Genomic DNA, 22,331 nt, shown 5'->3' with positions numbered 1-22,331 from the left:
TGAAACACAGCCTCGCTCTGTTGCCCAGGCTGGAGTGCAGTGGTGCAATCTCAGTTCACTGCAACCTCTGCCTCCTGGCTTCAAGCAATTCTTGTGCCTCATCCTCCTGAGTAGCTGGGACTACAGTGCCACCACAGTAGTCTACCTGCCACCACACCCAGCCAATTTTTGTATTTTTAGTAGAGATGTGGTTTTGCCATGTTGGCCAGGCTGGCCTGGAACTCTTGACCTCGAAGAGTCCGCCCACCTCAGCCTCCCAAAGTGCTGGGATTACAGGCATGAGCCACGGTGCCTGGCCTCAGGGGGGACGGCAGGGGGAGGCTTTTGAAACACAGGGATAGCTGGGCGCGGTGGCTCAAGCCTGTAATCCCGGCACTTTGGGAGGCTGAGGCGGGTGGATCACGAGGTCAAGAGATCGAGACCATCCTGGTCAACGTGGTGAAACCCCGTCTCTACTAATACAAAAAAAATTAGCTGGGCATGGTGGCGCGTGCCTGTAATCCCAGCTACTCAGGAGGCTGAGGCAGGAGAATTGCCTGAACCCAGGAGGCGGAGGTTGCAGTGAGCCGAGATCGCGCCATTGCACTCCAGCCTGGGTAACAAGAGCGAAACTCCGTCTCAAAAAAAAAAAAAAAAGAAACACAGGGATATCCCAACATACCGCAGACCAACTGAAACGGGGGGCGGGGGGCGGTTCTGGGTATTGCAGGAAGACCTTAGTTTTTCAGTCTCCTCAATCTCAAAGCAAAAGTCAAGAACCCATGCACTTTTCACAGCATTCTTATTGAAGTCTTATGAGACCCTTACAAGGTATGCACTGTTACAGCTGCGTGCGCGCTATAGAAGAGCTTCTGGGGACACAGAGGGGCTGAGTACCTTGTCCACGGTGACACCGCTTTAGATGTTCCTGGGGACCAAAGGGCATTCCTGGAAGGCATTGGGAATCGAGGGCAGGCAGGGAGATGGAACAGCCTGTGGTTCCTGCCAGTTGGAGCCTGAGGAAGCCGGTAGACTTGGGGATGGCTGCCTTGCAGTGACAGCTGCTTTTAATTTGTGTCAAGAAGAAAAGCTGCCTTTTAATTAGAACAGTTTGGGATTTTTTTTTTTTCAGCCGCCAGACTAACCCAGTTACCAGGGATTAGTGCAGTCAGGGGAAACGGAACACACGCAGCCCTGGGCTTCCCTCTGGGCCAGCTCCACTCACAGAGGGACCGCGGGGAGGGTCATTTCATTGCCCGCCGCGTGCAGAGTCTGCAGAGGCAGTGGGTGGCCAGAGCAAGAAGGAAAATCAGCCCTGGCCGGTGGTGTGCACCGAGTGTCTGCAGCCAGGCGGCCAGTTGCTTGGTCTAGATGGGGGGTAGGGGATTCGTGTGGAGGGAGTCCTAGAGTGAGAAATTGAGGGAACAACTTCGTCTCTGAAACTCAAGAGGGTGAAGGCAGGACTTCTACTTTTGTTGATAGGTGTCCCGAGTTTCAGCCTTGGATCCTGACATGTCTTCCTTCTCCCAAGCCCTTTTTCTTATTTTTCTTTCTTTTTTTTTTTGGTGGAGTGGGGCAGTTTCTTTTGAGATTGAGTCTCAATCTATCGCCCAGACTGGAGTGAATAGCACCATCTCAGCTCACTGCAACCTCCACGTCCCGGGTTCAAGCGACTCTCCCACCTCAGCCTCCCAAGTAGCTGGGATTACAGGCACCCACCACCACACCCAGCTAATTTTTGTATTTTAGTAGAGATGGGGTTTCACGATGTTGGCTAGGCTGGTCTCAAACTCCTGACCTCAGGTGATCCACCTTCCTCGGGCTCCCAAAGTGCTGGGATTACAGGCATGAGCTACTATGCCTGGTTTGTTTTGTTTTATTTATTTATGTATTTATTTATGAAACAGCTTCACTCTGTCGCCCAGGCTGGACTGCGGTGGTGCAATCTTGGCTCACTGTAGCCTCCACTCCTGGGTTCAAGAGTTTCTCCTGCCTCAGCCTCCCAAGTAGCTGGGATTACAGGCATGAGCCATCACAACTGGTTAATTTTTGGATTTTTAGTAAAGATGAGGTTTCACCATGTTGCTCAGGCTGGTCTCAAACTCTCGGGCTCAGGCAGTTCTCCCACCCCAGCCTCCCAAAGTGCTGGGATTACAGGTACAAGCCACCGCACCTGGCTGAGACCCAGTCTCTTAAAAAAGAACAAAAGGAAGATGAGGCTCCTCCTCCATGTCCTCCATGGTAGGAGCTCTCCCAGGTTATAATCAAATTTCTTTCCTGGGCTAGCATGGGGCTCTGCATTTAGTTCACCCGCTCATGATGCACTGAATATTTTGACTCTCAGGAGCAGAGTCGCCTGGCCTGATCATCATTGGCCCCATCAGCTCTTGGGCTCTCTGACAAGTCTGTTAACTTACCACCTCTCAACAAAACCACTTCTTTTTTTTTTTTTTTGAGATGGAGTCTTGCTCTGTCTTTCAGGCTGGAGTGCAGCAGCGAAATCTCAGCTCACTGCAAACTTCGCCTCTTGGGTTCAAGTGATTCTCCTGCCTCAGCCTCCTGAGTAGCTGGGATTACAGGCATGCACCACCATGCCTAGCTAATTTTTGTGTTTTTAGTAGAGATAGGGTTTTCCCATGTTGGAGAGGCTAGTCTCGAACTCCTGACCTCAGGTGATCTGCCCGCCTCAGCCTCCCAAAGTGCTGGGATTACAGGCATGAGCCACCGCACCCAACCAAAGCCACTTCTTGACTTTGTGACGGCCTTCAAGTTACTTACGTTTCGTTTCTTCACCTGTCTAATGCAGATACGTTTACCTATCTCATGGGAGTGATGTGAGAGTTAAATGAATTAGATGAGGTAAAGCATGCACAGAATCGGTCCTTGGTATATGTTAGACCCCTGCCTCTGCCCCTCCATAGAGATCGTCTATCATTTCCTGGCCCTACCACCTTTCTCCCTCACTTTTATTTCCTAGTGTTCAACTCCTTGGACATGTCCCGCTCTGTATCCGTGACGACAGCAGGGCAGTGCCGTCTTGCCCCGCTGATCCAGGTCATATTGGACTGCAGTCACCTTTATGACTACACTGTCAAGCTTCTCTTCAAACTCCACTCCTGTGAGTACCACAAGCCAGATCTTCTTATGTGAGATTCAGGCCAGAGGGAGGATCCCAGCCTGAGGATGTCCCTGGAGAAATGCAGCCCTTCTCAGTGACTTTGGCTGTATCTCCTTCTGTTCCAAAAGGCCCCGGAGCTCCTGACCATTGTGAGGATACAAGAGCAGGGCCCGGGCTTTGGTGTGTCCAGGAAAGCACCTGGCTTGCCACTGTTGTGTCCCAGTGTGTTACGGGATCTTTAGGGTGTTGATTTTCTGGCTGGAAACCTCTGTGGCTAGCGGCGCCTTTGCCTGAATTCTTGTTCTGCATCCAGGAAGTATGAGGTATGCAGACAAGCGGAGGGTGCACAAGATGAAGAGGAGCGTTACTGAGTATTAGAACAGCTCAGAGGAGACCGCAGCGGGTAGCCCTCTCTGTAGGCAGAAAAGAGACCACAGAGTGAGTAGCTCCTGACTGCAGCTGGTCGTCCTGGCGTTTCTGCAGGTCTCTGAAGCCCTCAGTAGAGAGGGTCGCTCCTCTTTGTAATTGGTCATCCATCTCTACTTAGCTGTGGCTGAGCTCAGGGCTTTTATGGGCCTCAGAGGGGAGGAAATGCACCCCCACTGGTCCATGGGCAGACCCAGAAAAGGCACCATAAATTCCCACTTCAGTCTGTGGGATTGGCAGCCCAGCCCCCACTGGGGACCCACTGCTTCCACCCAGGAATCTCTCTGCCTCCCGCTGCCATTCATGGCACCAGGGTTCAGCCCCAACTTTGCTCTAAGATTGGAGTGGGTGCCGACAGGAGGGAAACGAAGCCAGGCAGCAGAAGACGGCTCTTCTGGGTCTGTAAGGGGAAGGAGAGCCTTCCCAGGCCCTGAAGAGTGCAAGGATGCCTGAGTCTGCAGCTGGGCTTGTGGGTGGGTGTGGGGTAGCGGGGCTGCTACCTGCTCCGGGGAGCAGGAGGCCCTGGTCTGCAGCTGCAGCTGCACCTGGGAGCGCAGGGTTCCTGCCTGCTCCCGGCCCCCCAGAGAGCACAGGGAGGCTTAGATCTGCAGCCACAACTTGGGCAGCTACAGCCCCACCCAGCAGAGCAGAGGCTTCTGCCTGCCCCATGGAGTACGCAGCCTTGGCCATGCCTCCCTGCTTCAGCTGGCATGATGGCAGTGGCAGGCCACCTGGACTGGTGGCTGCCATCACCAGGTCCTCTCTGTCTGCCTCTAGCTTCAGCACATCACCATTCCTTAAATATGTCATGTATCCTACGAACCACACAATTAACAGCAGACCCGGCCTAGACCTGCATGAGCTAACGTAATGATTTCCAGACTATTTATCCACACGATCCCTTTGTGCAAATGGAATTTTATGGAGAAATATAAATTATAAAACACAGCTGCTCATTAAATGGAGACCTAACCCTCACCTAGCTTTAGTTCCCTGGGGTGCCCTTAGCAGAGTATATATAGTTTAGAGGTTCTGGTCTTGCAGCTCTTATACGTTTTTTTTTTTTTTTTTTTTTTTTTTTTGAGACAGTTTCACTCTGTCACCCAGGCTGCAGTGCAATGGTGTGATCTCAGCTCACTGCAACCTCTGCCGACCGGGTTCAAGAGATTCTTGTGCCTTAGCCTCCCAAGAAGCTGGGACCACAGGTGTGTGCTACCACACACAGCTAATTTTGTTTGTTTGTTGAATTTTTGGTAGAGATGGGGTTTCCCCATGTTGACCAGGTTTGTCTCAAACTCCTAGCCTCAAGTGATCCGCCCACCTCAGCCTCCTGAAGTGCTAGGATTACAGAGTGTGACCCACCGCACCCAGCCAGTTCTTGCACTTTTCTGTGCTTCTGGTTTAAAATGATGTGTCTGGGCCAGGCACAGTGGCTCACACCTGGAATCCCATCACTTTGGAGGCTGATGCAGGCAGATCTCTTGAGCTCAGGGGTTGGAGATCAGCCTGAGCAACATAGTGAAACCCTTGTCTCTACAAAAAATACTAAAATTAGCCAGGCATGGTGACATGCACCTATAGTCCCAGCTACCCAGGAGGCTAAGGCTGGAGGATTGCTTGAGCCCAGGAGGTCAAGGCTACAGGGAGCCATGTTTGTGCATTCCGGCCTGGGCAACAGAGCAAGACCCTGCCTCAAAAAAAAAAAATTGTAGTCTAAGACAGCATACTCTGTAACTATGGTCACTGACACGTGATGAATCTCGTTATTTAGACAGCACAAGGGAAGGAAGTAGCATTGCTTAGATTAATCTGGGATGGTTTTGTGGAAGGGGCATTAGAATTAGCTGCCCAAGGATTAGAAAGGCTTAGCAAGTTAGCCTGCCGGAAGGGAGCTGAGAGGGTGCAGTGAGCCCCCAAGAGAAGGGACCAGCTACTTAGAGCATGGAATACAGATGAACTTTTCATTGTTTTCAATGGAAACTTCTCGTTATTTCCAAGAACACTGTTGCTCAGTAGAACATTGCCACTGCCTTTTTGTAAAATGGGGAGTTAAGCCGGGCGTTGTGGTGCACACCTGTAGTCCCAGCTACCCAGGAGGCTGAGAGAGTTATGAGAAGAGACAGGTAATTAAGTGTTTGGATTTAAAGGCCTTCTTTGAAGGCAGGGTGATACCCAAGACCCACACTGATTGCCTCCAGGCTGGGGAAGGGGTAGGAGGGATACTCTCTATAACATATATCTTTTTTTGAGACAGGGTCTCACTCTGTCATCCAAGCTGGAGTGCAATGGCACGGTCTCAGCCCATTGCAACCTCCACCTCCCGGGTTCAAGCCGTTCTCCTGCCTCAGCCTCCTGAGTAGCTGGGATTACAGGTGCCCGCCACCACACCTGGCTAATTTTTGTATTATTTTTAGTAGAGACGGGCTTTCTCCCTGTTGGCCAGGCCGGTCTTGAACCCCTGAGCTCAAGTGATCTTCCTGCCTTGGCTTCCCAAAGTGCTGGGATTACGGGTGTGAGCCACTGCCCCCGGCCCTCTTTTCTAAAAATAAACATTTATTTTTGGTTTAGGTCTACGGAAAAGTTATAAAAATAGTAACGAGCGTTCTCGTATACCCAGCACCGTTTTCCATGTATTCATATGTTAGTATGAAACGTTTGTCACAACGAATGAACCAGCGTTGATACTTTATTATTAATTAAAGTTTGTACTTTATTCGGATTGTCACAGTTTTTACCGAATGTCCTTTTCTGTCCCAGAATCTCATCCAGTACACCATACGACACCATGTGACATTAGTCGTGATGTCTCCTTAGGTTCCTCTTGGCGATGATGTTTCATTTCTCAAACTTCCCTTATTGTTGATGACTTTGACAGTTTTGAGTTTTTTTGTTCCTGGATTCTGTTTGCCTGATGTTTTTCTCCTGATTTAACTGGGGTTAAGGGTTTTGGGGGAAAGATCACAGGTCAAGTGCCATATTCATTCACTGTCCACTTTTGCCATTTTGTTTTTGTTTTTGTTGGTTTTTTTTTTTTTTCCCATGACCGGGCCTTGCTCTGTCACCCAGGCTGGAATGCAGTGGTGCAATCATAGCTGACTACAGCCTCAAATTCCTGGGCCAAAAGATCCTCCCTCCTCAACCTCTGGAGTAGCTAGGACCCCAGTACACACCACCACACCGGGCTAACTTTTATTTTTTAATTTTTCTAGAAATGGGGGTCTTGCTATATTGCCCGGGCTGGTCTCAAACTCCTGGGTACAAGCGATCCTCCCCGCTCAGCCTCCCAAAGTGCTGGGATTACACATGGGAGCCATTGCGCCCAGCCATCTTTTGCCATTTTGATAATCATGTTTTATACATGTGTTCCCTGATTTTATCTAATGAATGTATGACCCATTTCAAAATAACAAATTTAAATTTAAACAAATAAAGCAAACAGTAAAAGGATTGCCAAGCCATGGATCTATAGCTGAAATATGCAAATTCGCACATCTGAGAGGTGACAGGCCCTCAGAGAACTGGCTCTGTAGAGGAGGAGGCTGCCCTAAGAGGCCACCGCGTGTACAGTGTCACAGAGTTAGCTACCGACCAAGCCAGGACTGGAACTCAGATCCCAAGCCTCAATCCTTTGGGTTTTGTTGTTGTTGTTGTTGTTTCTTTTCTTTCTTTTTTTAAGGATGGGGTTTCACCATGATGGCCCAGCTGGTCTTGAACTCCTGACCTCAGGTGATCCACCCGCCTCGGCCTCCCAAAGTGTTGGGATTACAGGCGTGAGCCACCGCGCCCGGCCCTGTTGTTGTTGTTTTGAGATCGAGTCTCTGTCACCTGGGCTAGAGCACAATGGCGTGATCTCAGCTCACTGCAACCTCTGCCTCCCGGATTCAAGCGATTCTCCTGCCTCAGCCTCTGGAGTAGTTGGGACTACAAGCACATGCCACCATGCCCAGCTAATTTTTTGTATTTTTTAGTAGAGATGCGGTTTCACCATGTTAGCCAGGATGGTCTTGATCTCCTGACCTCGTGATCTGCCTGCCTAGGCCTCCCAAAGTGCTGGGATTACAGGCGTCAACCACCACACCCAGCCCCCTTGTTCTTTTTTTGGCAGAGTCTTGCTGTCAAAAAGTGCAAAAAGTGCAGTGGTGCAATCTCAGCTCACTGCAACCTCCGCCTCCCTAGTCGAAGTGATTCTCCTGCCTCAGCCTCTGGAGTAGCTGGGATTACAGGCGCCTGCCACCATACCCAGCTAATTTTTGTATTTTTAGTAGAGGCAGGGTTTCACCATGTTGGCCAGGCTGGTCTTGAAATCCTGACCTCAAGTGATCCTCCCGCCTTGGCCTCCCAAAGTGCTGGGATTACAGGCGTGAGCCACCGCACCCAGCCTTCAATCCCTTATTCTTTGCCTTCTGACAGCCATCCTCTGGGGCAGGCTCTATGGATCTCTTCCAGACTAATACCAGCCCTGAGCCTCAGCATGAAACAAATGCAGGCAATACCTGAGAAAGAACTGCTCCCTCCTGCGCCTGCCATGGTCCTGCTGGGTTAGGTCACCGTTGCTTCTCTAGTCTGGGACACAATTTCCACCCTATTGTGCCCGGCATGACTTGTCCTTCAGGAACTCACCGAAGTGGAAGGATTTGGAGGATAAGCATCTCCACACTCCTGCTGGTTCCTGCTGGGCTCCCTTGGTTACCAGACCTCGGGACAGCTCTAGGCCAGTCGTGGCCCCTGGCAGTGCTGGCCACATGCCCCGAGATGGCTGGGCCCTTCCCCCTCCAGAGCCCTGCCGTGGCTTCCCTGCCTTCTGGTCCTCCTTCCCTCTCACACTCTTTCCAATTTCTTCCAGGCCTCCCAGCTGACACCCTGCAAGGCCACCGGGACCGCTTCATGGAGCAGTTTACAAAGTAAGTGGTTCAAGTAACAGGAATGGAGGTGAATCCAAGAGCGCTATGAAATCATTAAGTCAGGCCAGGCGCAGTGGCTCACGCCTGTAATCCCAGGACTTTGGAAGGCCGAGGCGGGTGGATCACAAGGTCAAGAGTTCAAGACCAGCCTGGCCAAGATGATGAAACCCTGTCTCTACTAAAAATGCAAAAATTATCGTGGTGGTGGGCACCTATAATCCCAGCTACTTGGGAGGCTGAGACAGAGAACTGCTTAAACCCAGGAGACGCAGGTTGCAATTAGTTGAAATCGCGCCACTGCACTCCAGCCTGGGCGACAGAGCGAGACTCTGTCTCAAAATAAATAAATAAAAATAAAATCATTAAGCCACGTGAGAACACTGGCTTTAAAATACTTGAGAGGTGGCTGGATACATGGCTCATGCCTATAACCCCAACACTTTGGAAGGCTGAGGCAAGAGGATTGCTTGAAGCCAGGAGTTCCACACCAGGCTGGGCAACATAACGAGAACCCGTCTCTATAGAAAAACATGTAAAACAAATTAGCTGGGCATGGTGGTATGCACCTGTGATCCCAGCTACTCTTGAGAGGCTGAGGCAGGAGGATGGCTTAAGTCCAGGAGTTCGAGGCTGCAGTGAGCTATGATTGTGCCACTGCACTCCAGTCTAGGTGACAAAGTGAGACCCTGTCTCTAAAAAATTTTTTAAATACTTGGGGGTAAATTTATCCTCATTCTATGGTGATAAAGTGACAGACAATAGCTCAGACAGAGACAAATCCACCTACAGCTAGGGTGACTATTGGTTCTCTGATAAATCTCACAGAAGCATACAGAAGAAAGAGAGTTCATCCATTCTTTAGTTGCCTGCTTACACCCCAGACTTCATCCTCTTCTCTTTTCCCTCTCCCTAAATTCTGGTCTTGTAGCATTTATAGACTGATAACCCCTAAGTATGTAGCTCTAGCCAAGCCTTACTTCTGAATTCCAACCTCTTGTGCCCAATTAGACATCTGTATACCATACTTAAATCTCCAACTGTACTCTAGGTTTTCCCAAAAATAACCTTTCTCTCTTCATTCCTTTATTTTTTTCCTTTTTGAGACAGAGTCTCACTCTGTTACCCAGCCTGGAGTGCGGTGGTGCGATCTCAGCTGACTGCAACCTCAGTTTCCCTATCTCCAGTGATTCTCCTGTCTCAGCCTCCCAAGTAGCTGGGATTATAGGCATCCACCACCATGCCTGGCTAATTTTTGTATTTTTAGTAGAGACAGGGTTTCACTATGTTGGCCAGGCTGGTCTCAAACTCCTGACCTCAAGTGATCTGCCCGCCTTGGGCTCCCAAAGTGCTGGGATTACAGGCGTGAGGTACCGTGCCCAGCCCCTCCCCATTCTTTTCTATCTCAACAAATACTGCCATCATCTATTTAGGCCAGAGATCTGGAAGTCACTATCTTCCTCATCCCCCGTGTCCAATCCACTAGCAGGTTTGGTTGATACCCTACAAATATGACCTGCTCCTGAGGTGGGATGGGGGACTGGACTCCAGAGGCAGGGCTTGGGCATCCAACCAAATTAAGGACAAGTAAAACAGGGAAGGGGAGGAAGCACCTCTGCTAAGACACGCCCACCAGTATGCCGTGAGAGTTTACCATTGCTATGGCAACATCCGGAAGTTAGCGCCTCTTTCCATGGCAATAACCTGACAATCCGGAAGTTACTTTGTCTATAGAAATTTCTGCATAACCTGCCCCTTAATTTACATAAAACTAAAAGTGGATGTAAATATGACAGCTGCTATTCTGGGCTCACTGCGCTGCTACTGTGCACTGCTGCCTCAGTAAAAGTTGCTAACACCAGCCGGGCGCAGTGGCTCACGCCTGTAATCCCAGCACTTCGGGAGGCCGAGGCAGGCAGATCACTTGAGGTCAGGAGTTCAATACCAGCCTGACTAACATGGTGAAACCCTGTCTCTACTAAAAATACAAAAATTAGCCGGGCATGGTGGCACACACCTGTAATCTCAGCTACTCGGGAGGCTGAGGCAGGAGAATTGCCTGAACCCAGGAGGTGGAGGTTGCAGTGAGTCAAGATCACATCACTGCATTCCAGCCTGGGCAACAGAAGGAGATTCCGTTTCAAAAAAAAAAAGATCTTATTTAGGCCGGGTGCGGTGGCTCACGCCTGTAATCCCAGCACCTTGGGAGGCTGAGGTGAGTGGATCACTTGAGGTCAGGAGTTCAAGACCAGCCTGGCCAACATGGTAAAACTCAGTCTCTACTAAAAATACAAAAATTAGTCAGGTGTGGTGTCACACACCTGTAATCCCAGCTACTCGGGAGGCTGAGGCAAGAGAACTGTGTGAATCTGGGTGGCAGAGGTTGCAGTGAGCTGAGATCATGGCACTGTACTACAGCTTGGACAGCAGAGCAAGACTGTTTTGAAACTGCATCTCAAAAAAAAAGAAAGCAAGCATGACCAGGCAAAAGGGAAGGAATAGGGTGAGAGTTGGGAGGACAGAGGGAGCTGAAAAGGGCCTCCTGGCTTCTGTATATGTGCATCCTCTTGTTTTTCCTGTTAATTTCCTCACCCTTGACCATGGCTCCCAAATGCCAAGTTTCAGCTTCTCTGGCCGCTTCCCCGGGAGCGAGCAAAGGACAAGTCCGTGGTGGTTCCCACCTCCTGGTTCCTCTGTTCCATTTGAGAAGCTGAGTACATATTCTAAGATAAATGGCTTCTTTAGTCCCAGGAGACAGGCCCTGGGGCTGATTTCCTGGAATGTGAAATTCCGGTAGCTTGTGAAAGCAGTCAGCCTGTTACTGTTGGCTCCAACCCAGCAAGATGGGGACGTGTGGTCAGGTGATCTCATTTCCTTTCATTTTCTTCTCGCTTATGAAAACATCTCCCCTGAGTAGATGGGAACAGCCTTGCTGTTTCGCACAGACACAGCCACCTGTCTGAGACCTCACTGTCCTTGAATTCAGGGCAAGTGGCAGTGATGTCACAGAGATGGGCCTAAGTCTTGGAATCTGACAGGCTGTAAGGAGACCCCGGGGGTTTCATTTATTGGGCTAAGCTGGAGAAAATTCTGTGTTGCAGGTGAAGGAGTTAAGGCCTATGTTCCCTTGTTATCTGAGAATAGATAAGTCTGAGCTGGGCATGATGGTGCAAACCTATAGTTCCAACTACTTGGGAGGCTGAGGTGGAAGGATTGCTTGAGCCCAGGAGGTCAAGACTGCAGTGAGCCATGATCATGCCACTGCACTCCCGCCTGGGCGACAGAGCAAGACCTTGTCTCTAAAAAAAGATTAAAAGAGGCCAAGCGTGGTGGCTCACACCTGTAACCCCAGCACTTTGGGAGGCCAAGCTGGGTAGACTGCTTGAGCACAGGAGTTTGAGACCAGCCTGGACAACATAGTGAGACCCCATCTCTACCAAAAATGTAAAACAATTAGCCAGGTGTGGTGGCACACGCCTGTACTCCCAGCTACTTGGAGGCTGAGGTGGGAGGATCCCTTGGGCTCAGGGAGGTCAAGGCTGCAGTGAGCTATGATCATGCCACTATACTCGAGCCTGGGTGACAGAGTAAGACCCTATCTCAAAAAATATTTAAAAGTAATAAAGATAAAGAATATATACATCTGGATACTCTCAGCTTTCTTGGTCTTCAGTGTTTAGATTCAAAATAGATATTTGAGAATGAGAAAAAGATGTTGATTTTGCCAGGTGTGGGGGCTCACGCCGGTAACCCCAGCACTTTGGGAGGCCAAGGCAGTAGGATTGCTTGAAGCCAGGAGTTTGACACCAGCCTGGACAACACAGCAAGGCCCTGTTTCTACCAAAAAATTAAAAATCAGCTAGGCATGGTGGTGCATCCCTGTAGTCCTAGCGACTCGGGAGACTGAGGCAGGAAGACAGCTTGAGCCCAGGAATTCGAGGTTGCATGAGCTATGAAAAAATGTTGGTTTCCTCGTGTGCATATCCACCCACGATTAGGACACACTCCCAAGCGATTGTAACACTCCAAGTGTTTATTGAACGGCTCCCCTGTTCCTGGCACTGGGGAAACAGCTCAGCAGAGCTGTCCCCACTTCCCAGGAACTTATAGTGCAATTGTGAAGAGAGCAAATAGTCCAAAAACAAGAAGTAATTAAAGAAGAGAGCTTCCTTCGTGATTAAATTCCCTTCCCGTTTCTTATGGTTACTTGGTTTATCCTCAGAGAAAGTCAATTTCTCTTAATGTTACTCTAAACCAAACACTCCTAGGAAGTTAAGTCTGCAAAACAACGACATATATTCTACAGCGATGAAGAAATCGGCTTTTGGATTACCTCCTCTTCCAAAGGATTTGTAGCATGAACTACTCTTCCCTTACCACCAGGTCCCTAAGGACCAGCTTTAAATAATCCTTCTCTGTAGCATCATAATTGAATCCCAGCGCCATGGAGTTTATCTCCTTGACAGCCTGGGCCTTTGGACTAGGAAGGGGGCAGGAAGGCCAGGTGGCTGCTCTGTCCCTTACGTGGGGCTTAAAAAGACACCAGCACCCCTCAGGTCCTTCTCCACCCCTAGGTTGAAAGATCTATTCTACCGCTCCAGCAACCTGCAGTACTTCAAGCGGCTGATTCAGATCCCCCAGCTGCCCGAGGTAAGCGTGCCCGACCACATACCCTGGGCACTGCAGAGGCCCCAAGTACCCTCTTAGAGGCTGGCAGGGCCTGGCAAGCGAGCACTGTTTGAGGATGTGTCTCCGTCTTCAGAACCCACCCAACTTCCTGCGAGCCTCAGCCCTGTCAGAACACATCAGCCCTGTGGTGGTGATCCCGGCGGAGGCCTCGTCCCCCGACAGTGAGCCAGTGCTAGAGAAGGATGACCTCATGGACATGGACGCCTCTCAGCAGGTGAGGACCACTTGGGAGAGGAACTTGGCCTTTCCCTTCTTGCCTCCAAGTACAGGGGAGAGGCTGGGGGAGACCCTGGCCAAAGCCCATTGACGCTAACCAGGTTCAGCCTTCTCTTCACCTGGTAGCAACCTTGGCTGAGCATCCTGCTCTGTGGCTCCCAGAAGGATCATAAACGGGTCTGGCTGGGTGCAGTGGCTCACAGCTGTAATCCCAACACTTTGCTAGGCCAAGGTGGGAAGATTGCTTGAGGCCAGTTCAAGACCAGCCTGGGCAACATAGGAAGACCCCATCTTTACAAAAATAAATTAGCCAGATGTGGTGGCACATACCTGTGGTCCCAGCTATGCAAGAGGCTGAGATGGGGGGATCGTTTGAGCCTGGGAGGCCAAGGCTAACAGTGAGCCGTTATGCCACTGCACTCCAGCCTAGGCAAGAGAACAAGAGCCAGGACCTAAATAAATAAATAAATGAAATGAAAATTAAAAAATTAGCCAGGCATGGTGGTCTATACCTCTACTTCTAGCTACTCAGGAGGCTGAGCCAGGAGTTTGAGGCTGCAGTGAGCTATGATTGCACCACTGCACCCCAGACTGGGCAGTAGAGTGTCTCAAAAAAAAAAAAAAATAAAAAAAATAGGCCAGGTGCAGTGGCTCACTCCTGTAATTCCCAGCACTTTGGGAGGCTGAGGCGGGCGGATCACCTGAGGTCAGGAGTTCAAGACCAGCCTGACCAACACGGAGAAACCCCATCTCTACTAAAAATACAAAATTAGCCAGGTGTGGTGGCGCATGCCTGTAATCCCAGCTACTCGGGAGGCTGAGGCAGGAGAATCACTTGAACCCAGAAGACGGAGGTTGCAGTGAACTGAGATTGTACTCCAGCCTAGGCAATAAGAATGAAACTCTGTCTAAAAAATAATAATAATAAAGTAAAAATAAATAAAATAAACAAATCGGTCTGAACCAAATTGAGAAAAGGGACATTCTCCCATGTCGCTCAACTGACCCACACACAGCATTCTCTGGCTCTCTGACTTATTCTCACTCCTTTTTGGTCAACCACAGAATTTATTTGACAACAAGTTTGATGACATCTTTGGCAGCTCATTCAGCAGTGATCCCTTCAATTTCAACAGTCAAAATGGCGTGAACAAGGATGAGAAGTGAGTCCAAGCTGGGTTCAAGCAGATGGTGCAGGAGCTAAGTTCAGCTGTGGTCTGCCTCGAAACACTAACCAAAGAGGAGGGGCTACTTAGACAAAGAACATCTTGAAGGGTCGGGTGCTGTGGCTCATGCCTGTAATCTCAACATTTTGGGAGGATGAGGCAGGAGGATTGCTTAAGGCCAGGAGTTGAAGACCAGCCTGAGCAACATAGCAAGATCCCAGCTCTATTAAATAAAAGTAAAACAAGTAGCTGGGCAGGTGGTATACACCTGTAGTCCCAGCTACTCAAGAGGCTGAAGTGGGACGATCGCTTGAGCCTGGGATATCAAGGCTGCAGTGAGCTATGATCGTGCCTCTACACTTCAGCCTGGGCGACAAAGCCAGACTCTCTCTAAAATAAAACTAAACACACACACAAAAAGTCTTGATCCTCAAATATTGGCCCCTTTAATCCCAGAAGAAAATCCATAACCATGGACTTATGACTATTAGATTAGTATCTGATTTAGAGTATAATTTATGAAGTTTCAAAGAATTATCCCCAAATTAATACCAGCTTTTAATTTCCTCCCCTGAGCTCACAATTAAAAGAAGAGGGCCAGAAGCACTATGGAAGCAAACTCATTCCCCTTCTCTTCCCAGGGACCACTTAATTGAGCGACTATACAGAGAGATCAGTGGACTGAAAGCACAGCTAGAAAACATGAAGACGGAGGTATGCCTTGGATCTGCTCTGCTTTTGTCCTTCACCAAAACACGGTAGATTTGAATGTTACATTTGCATCACACTGGCCAGGCACGGTGGCTCACGCCTGTAATCCCAGCACTTTGGGAGGCTAAGGCGGGAGGATACTTTGAGACCAACCTGGACAACATAGGAAGACCCCATCGCTACAGAAAAAATTTAAATTAACTGAGGTTGGTGATGTGCACCTGTCATCCCAGCTACTCGGGAGGCTGAGGTGGGAGGATCGCTTGAGCCCAGGAGTTGGAGGCTGCAATGAGCCATGATCGCACCCCTGCACTCCAGCCTGGGCAACAAGGCAAGACCCTGTCTCCAAAAGAAAAAAATAAAGAAAGAAACTGCATGGGCCGGGCACGGTGGCTCACGCCTGTATTCCCAGCACTTTGGGAGGTCAAGGTAAGGTAGAAAGATTACCTGAGGTTGGGAGTTTGAGACAAGCCTGGGCAATATGGTGAAACCCCGTCTCCACTAAAAATACAAAAATTAGCCAGGTGTGCTGGGAGGCACCTGTAATCCCAGCTACTCGGGAAGCTGAGGGCTGAGAATTGCTTGAACTTGGGAGGCAGAGGTTGCAGTGAAGCAGCACTCCAGCCTGGGTGACAGAGCAAGACTGTCTCAAAATTAAAAAAAAAAAAATTGCATCACATAATCACAAAGACACTTTTTGGTCCACATCCTTAGGATAGGTTAATTAGTAGAAACGAGCCAGGTGTGGTGGTATGCGCCTGTGATCTCAACTACTCAGCAGGCTGAGGTGGGAGGATCACTCAAGCCCAGGAGTTTGAATCCAGCCTGAGCAACATAGCGAGACCCCGGTCTCTATAACCAAACAAAAACTGGTAGAAATGCTAAATCCAAAAGAACCAGGTCTTCCCGTGGCCTCTGTCATGATGCATGTCCATGTTACATGCCTTAAGGGCAGCATTTAGGCCAGGCACAGTATCGCTGTGATACCCAGAGATGACCCTGGGTCCCCACGAGGCTCAAAAGCTGTGGGAAACAAGACCAGACTTTCTCACATGACGATAAGGAGAGATTGGTATGCCAGGCGCAGTGGCTCACACCTGTAATCCCAGCACTTTGGGAGGCCCAAGCAGGAGGATCACTTGAGCCCAGGAGATCAAGACTAGCCTGGGCAACATAGCAAGACCCCATCTCTACAAAAAACTTTTTTTTTTTTTTTGAGACAGAGTTTCACTCTTGTTCCCCAGGCTGGAGTGCAATGGCATGATCTCAGCTCACTGCAACCTCCGCCTCCCAGGTTCAAGCGATTCTCCTTCCTTAGCCTCCCAATAGCTGGGACTACAGGCATGCGCCACTACACCCAGCTAATTCTGTATTTTTAGTAGAGACAGGGTTTCTCCATGTTGGACAGGCTGATCTTGAACTCCCGACCTCAGGTGATCTGCCTGCCTTGGCCTCCGAAAGTGCTGGGATTACAGGTGTGAGCCACAGTGCCCGGCCCTATAAAAAAAACTTTAAAAATTCGCTGGGCATGGTGGTGTACACCTGTACTGCCGGCTTCTTGGGAGGCTAAAGCTAGAGGATCTCTTGAGTCCAGAAGGTTGAGGCTGCAGTGAGCCAGGATCACCTCACTGCACTCCAGTCTGTGATAGTGATACCCTGTCTCCCCCAACCAAAAAAAAGAAGAGGAAGATGGCTATGTGCAGTGTTGGTGCTGTATCGATAACTGCCCCTCAGAGTGGCTGGTCAGGTGACTTCAAGCACAGGGACAGCCACCACTACTCCTGGCCACTCTAAAGAGGACCACAATTGCCCAGCCATCATCCCCTGTTACTGCTGATTGAGGAGCTCCTAATGACCAGAAGGCCCAACCCTAATGAGACGTGGGGAGTTGACTTGGGGAACCGGGTATTTACATGGAAGCGTGGTAGGACCCGCTTCTCCGGTTCACACCCGTGACCCGTGGCAGTGGGCGGTTGGCCTCATGACCCGAGTCCCCCACAGAGCCAGCGGGTCGTGCTGCAGCTGAAGGGCCGCATCAGCGAGCTGGAAGCGGAGCTAGCCGAGCAGCAGCACCTGCGACAGCAGGCGGCCGACGACTGTGAGTTCCTGCGGGCAGAACTGGACGAGCTCCGGAGGCAGCGGGAGGACACAGAGAAGGCTCAGCGGAGCTTGTCTGAGATAGAAAGTGAGTGGCGGGTGGGGGCAGTGGCAGAGGTGGGGGTGGGCTTGGGGGGCAGGTGTGGGCAGCAGAGCCCAGCTAGACTCAGGATGAGGCACAGAGGCTGGGCAGGGGCACCCCCCACAGCTGTGTCCTTCTAGAAGCACTGTCAGGAATGCCAGCTCTTACCCTCAATCCAGAGGGCGGGTTTGAGTCCCGCAGGTACAAAGGCCTGTGTGAAGCACCGCTGAGCACATAGATGGGAAATATAGACGATGGCGCTGAAGTGCTTGCCCTGGGCAGTGGATGCTAAGGGAGAAGGAGAGAGGATTGAGGTCCTGACAAAGAAATTGACACAAAAGCTGAGAGCCAACCAGGCACAGTGTCTCATGCCTGTAATCCTAGCACTTTGGGAGGCCAAGATGGAAGGATTGCTTGAGGCCAGGAGTTCAAGACCAACCTGGGCAACATAGCAAGACCCCATCTCTAGAAAAAATAAAAAGATTAGCCGAGTGTGGTGGCACGTGCCTGTAGTCTCAACTACTCTTGAGACTGAGATGGGAGTATCACTTGAGCCCAGGAATTCAAGGCTGTAATAATCTGATCTGCATTCCAGCCTCAGTAACGGAGAGCTTTATCTCTAAAAAAATTTAATTAAACTTGTTTGAAAAGCTGAAAGCCCAGATAGAATAAATGCCATGTATGTAAGTGCTGAAGAGGCATGAGGCCCTGGCTGATTGTTTCTTTGTTTTGTTTTCTTTTCTTTTTTTGAGGCAGAGTCTCACTCTGTCCCCCAGGCTGGGCTCACTGCAACCTCCGCCTCCCGGGTTCAAGCAATTTTCCTGCCTCAGTCTCTTGAGTAACTAAGACTACAGGCGCACACCACCATGCCCGGCTAATTTTTGTATTTTTAGTAGAGACAGGGTTTCACCATGTTGGCCAGGCTGGTCTCGAACTCCTAACCTCAGGTAATCCACCCACCTTGGCCTCCCAAAGTGCTAGGATTGCAGGCGCGAGCCACCTCGCCTGGCCCCTGGCTTGATTTTTAACCAGTGGAATTCTTTTTAAAGATGACTTCCCAGAGAAGTTTCTGTAAGTAGGATTTCCAAGGGAGAAAAACATATATGGATTCCTGAAATCAAAGGAGGATCTTTGGCTAGGCACGGTGGCTCACACCTGTAATCCCACGGAGGCAGGTGGATCGCCTGAGCCCAGGAGTTTGAGACCAGCATGGGCAACATAGTGAGACCCTTTCTCTACAAAAATTAGCCAGGTGTGGTGGCATGTGCCCATGAGCCCAGATACTCAGGAGACGGGGGTGGGAGGATGGCTTGAGCCCAAGGAGGTCGAGGCTGCAGTGAGCAGTGATTGTGCCACTGTACCCCAGCCTGGGTGACAGCAAAACTGTCAAAACAAAACAAGGAGGATCTTCGAGGGACCCTGGCTCATGGCAAGGAGGGCAAGGGTCCCTGCTAGGGTAGACTCCTCACCTTGGTCCTTGACAATACAGGGAAAGCGCAGGCCAATGAACAGCGGTATAGCAAGCTAAAGGAGAAGTACAGCGAGCTGGTTCAGAACCACGCTGACCTGCTGCGGAAGGTAGGACCCTCAGCCCCCACCACCATCCTGCAGGCCTCGCACCTCGGGGGAGAGAGCGGCTCGGACCTGCGGCTTCCCCGGGGCCGGCACCCCCTCCATTGATCTCTAAGGCATTGCCACCATCTCGGGAACCACACCTTTTCAGGCTGCCTTGCCTCTGTGTCTTGGGCTCTGTCCTGGCTGCCAGCCCCGCTGTAGGTCACCCACCTTCTTTATTATTTTGGAAATACGTGAGTGGCAGGCATCTGAAGGTGGTAGCTCTGTTCCCGCTTCCCTCCCAGTAGGAAAGTGATTCCTACATCTGACTCTAGGGGGCGCACAGCCAGAGTGTGATCGATCGTTCATCCTAGGAGGAGGATGTCCCCTAAGCCTCAGATCTCCTGGTTCAAGACACTGTTCTTTTGCAGAATGCGGAGGTGACCAAACAGGTGTCCGTGGCCAGACAAGCCCAGGTAGATTTGGAACGAGAAAAAAAAGAGCTGGAGGATTCGTTGGCACGCATTAGTGACCAGGGCCAGCGGAAGGTGAGTGGGAGAAGGAGTGCTCGGGAAATGAAGGAGAGTACTGTCGAGGTGGTGGCGGGGGCTTCGTGGTCTTCTGCTCCGTTGGCAGTTCTGTGGGTTGGTTGGCATCACACTGCAGGGAGCAAACCATGGCGGCCACACAGAACAGCAAGACACTGTCACCAGTGCATACACGAAATAATGGAAGGACCCAAGTTACATGGGTTTAATCAGCAAAGGCTTTCCAAGGATGAGTCTGGAGGAAACTTTAGGGAAAGGAAAACACATGGGTAGCAGAGAGACAGGGACAAGCATTATTTACAAATACTTGCAGACAGGCCAGGCACTGTGGTTTATGGAATCCCAGCGTGAGGGAAGATGGCTTGAGGCCAGGAGTTCCAAGCCAGCCTGGGTCACAAAGTGAGACCTTGTGTCTACATAAAAACTAAGAAATTAGCTGGGCGTGGTAGTGCATGCCTGTAGCCCCAACTACTTGGGAGGCTATGCAGGAAGATTGTGAGCCCAGGAATTTGACACCGCAGTGAGCTGTGATCATGCCACTGCACTCCAGCCTGAGCAACAGAGCAAGACAAAAAAAAAATGTAAAAATTAGCCAGGTGTAGTGGCATCTATGCCTGCAATCCTAACTACTTGGGAAGCTGAGGTGAGAAAATTGCTTGATCCCAGTTTGAGATGGAGGCTGCAGTGAGCTATGATTACCTCTCTGCACCCTAGCCTGGGTGACAGAATGAGACCCTGTCTCTATTTAAAAAAAAAAAAAAAAAGGCCGGTGTAGTGGCTCACACCTGTAATCCCAGCACTTTGGGAAGCAGAGGTGGGTGGATCACCTGAGGTCAGGAGTTTGAGACCAGCCTGAACAACATGTTGAAACCCCTCTCTACTAAAACTACAGAAAAATCAGCCAGGCGTGGTGACGCGTGCCCATAGTCCCAGCTACTTGGGAGGCTAAGACAGGGGAATTGCTTGAACCTGGGAGGCAGAGGTTGCAGTGAGCTGAGATTGCACCACTACACTCCAGCCTAGGCAACAGAGCGAGACTCCATCTCAAAAAAAAAATGCAAGAGAATACCATTATGTTGGGAGAGGACTGATCGGCAGATCAGAGGCTTAGAGGTGGAGTTACAGATGTCGGAGAGATCAAACCAAATGTCTCAGATTTAGAGGAGTAGCTTTCACACTTTTCTGTGACCACACATAAAAACTACATCTGTCTCACAGAAATACAAGTTTCACCAAGCAATACTTATCCTTACTATGTGAATTCATTTGGATATTTCTGTTCTATTTAATCCATTTTTTAAATGATAGCTGTGAATTCTTACTAATGAGTCTCAACCCACTCTTTGACAAAAGCCATTAGCAAAGAAGTCAAAGAAAGAGAGTCATTTGGAGCTGCAGAGATGCTGTAGTTGAGCAGTATACCAGCTGCTGGGATGCCTGGATTTATGATCCAGTTTGGTTTTGGTAGTATGGACTCAAGCATGACATTTGGGAAATATTTCTAAGGTTCCTTCCTGGAAGCCAGGTGCAGTGGCTCATGCTTGTAATCCCAGCACCTTGGGAGGCCAAGGCCGGAGGATTGCCTGAGGTCAGAAGTTCGAGACCAGCGTAGCCAACATGGCGAAACCTCATCTCTAGCTACTCGGGAGGCTGAGGCAGGAGAATTGCTTGAACCCGGAAGGCAGAGGTTGCAGTGAGCCAAGATCGCACCACTGCATTCCAGCCTGGGTGATGAGAGTGAGACTCTGCTCATAAATAAATAAATAAATAAATAAATAAAATTCTTTCCTTGACATTCCACTTAGCCAGAAGAAACATTTTCAGTACACTCTGGGGTCTCGCCGCCTCCTCCCACACTGCATTTTTGGGGGGTGTAACTTACATACGGTAGAGTTTACAGATCTCTTGTTGATCGCTTGGGACATTTTTATGTTTTTATATCCTTTACTGCCACCACCCAGATCAGAGTCCCTCTGCTTTTCTTCTCTTTCAGACACAAGAACAGCTGGAAGTTCTAGAGAGCTTGAAGCAAGAACTTGCCACAAGCCAGCGGGAGCTCCAGGTTCTCCAAAGCAGCCTGGAAACGTCTGCCCAGGTAAATGCCTCCTTTCTCTTTTTTTTTTTTCTCTGAGACACGGTCTTCTTCCATCACCCAAACTGGAATGCAGTGGCGCAATTTCAGCTCACTGCAGCCTCCACCTCCCTGGGCTCAGTTGATCCTCTCACTTAGCCCCCAAAATATCTGGGACTATAGGCACACACCACTATACCCGGCTTTCACTATGTTAACCAGGCTGGTCTCGAACTCCAGGGCTTAAGTGATCCTCCCACCTCGGCCTCCTTAAGTGCTGGGATTATAGGCATGAGCCTCCATGGCTGGCCTCCTTTCTTGCCCCACCCCTGGCTTTGGCATTGCTGTCATCCACCATCCTTGGCCTGGCCAAGTCGGCCCCAGCTGCAATCAGAGCATCTTCGGGAGGGAATCAGAGTGGCAGGTTCAAGAGCCGTCACCTCCCAGTCCTTGTAGCCAGGTGGTGGGTTGGAACTCTAGGAAGTGGGGATTGTTTAACCCAACCAGCGTCTCTCTCTTTCCTTGCGGTCACCTTTGCAGTCAGAAGCAAACTGGGCAGCCCAGATCACCGAGCTAGAGAAGGAGCGGGACAGCCTGATGAGTGGCACAGCTCATAGGGAGGAGGAATTATCCGCTCTTCGGAAAGAACTGCAGGACACCCAGCTCAAACTGGCCAGCACAGAGGCAAGTAACAGATGCGGAAGTGAGCAAGCACCTGTGAACTCCCACCAAGGGCTCTGCGCGTGCACAGAGGCCAGGAAGACTCTGGAGCTGCT

General features: G+C 50.2%; 1 protein-coding gene across 5 annotated transcripts in view; it reads left to right on the top strand.

Annotated features, from left to right (window-relative positions):
* Positions 1 to 22,331, top strand: part of HIP1 (huntingtin interacting protein 1) — a 200,863-nt gene that overhangs the window by 156,154 nt on the left and 22,378 nt on the right. For all 5 annotated transcript variants that reach the window (XM_064375672.1, XM_064375671.1, XM_064375673.1 and 2 more), the window contains exons 8-18: positions 2,957 to 3,097; positions 8,367 to 8,424; positions 12,996 to 13,071; positions 13,184 to 13,324; positions 14,392 to 14,489; positions 15,134 to 15,206; positions 17,205 to 17,388; positions 18,872 to 18,960; positions 19,368 to 19,484; positions 21,478 to 21,579; positions 22,096 to 22,239. In XM_064375672.1, coding sequence (XP_064231742.1) covers positions 2,957 to 3,097; positions 8,367 to 8,424; positions 12,996 to 13,071; positions 13,184 to 13,324; positions 14,392 to 14,489; positions 15,134 to 15,206; positions 17,205 to 17,388; positions 18,872 to 18,960; positions 19,368 to 19,484; positions 21,478 to 21,579; positions 22,096 to 22,239 — 1,223 coding nt within the window. The remainder of the gene's footprint in view (positions 1 to 2,956; positions 3,098 to 8,366; positions 8,425 to 12,995; positions 13,072 to 13,183; positions 13,325 to 14,391; positions 14,490 to 15,133; positions 15,207 to 17,204; positions 17,389 to 18,871; positions 18,961 to 19,367; positions 19,485 to 21,477; positions 21,580 to 22,095; positions 22,240 to 22,331) is intronic.

The sequence above is a fragment of the Aotus nancymaae genome, unplaced genomic scaffold (assembly GCF_030222135.1).
Source record: "Aotus nancymaae isolate 86718 unplaced genomic scaffold, 86718_ANA_hifiasm-v0.15.2.pri h1tg000012l, whole genome shotgun sequence".
Lineage (NCBI taxonomy): Eukaryota > Metazoa > Chordata > Mammalia > Primates > Aotidae > Aotus > Aotus nancymaae.
This window is presented reverse-complemented; position numbering and strand designations above follow the sequence as displayed.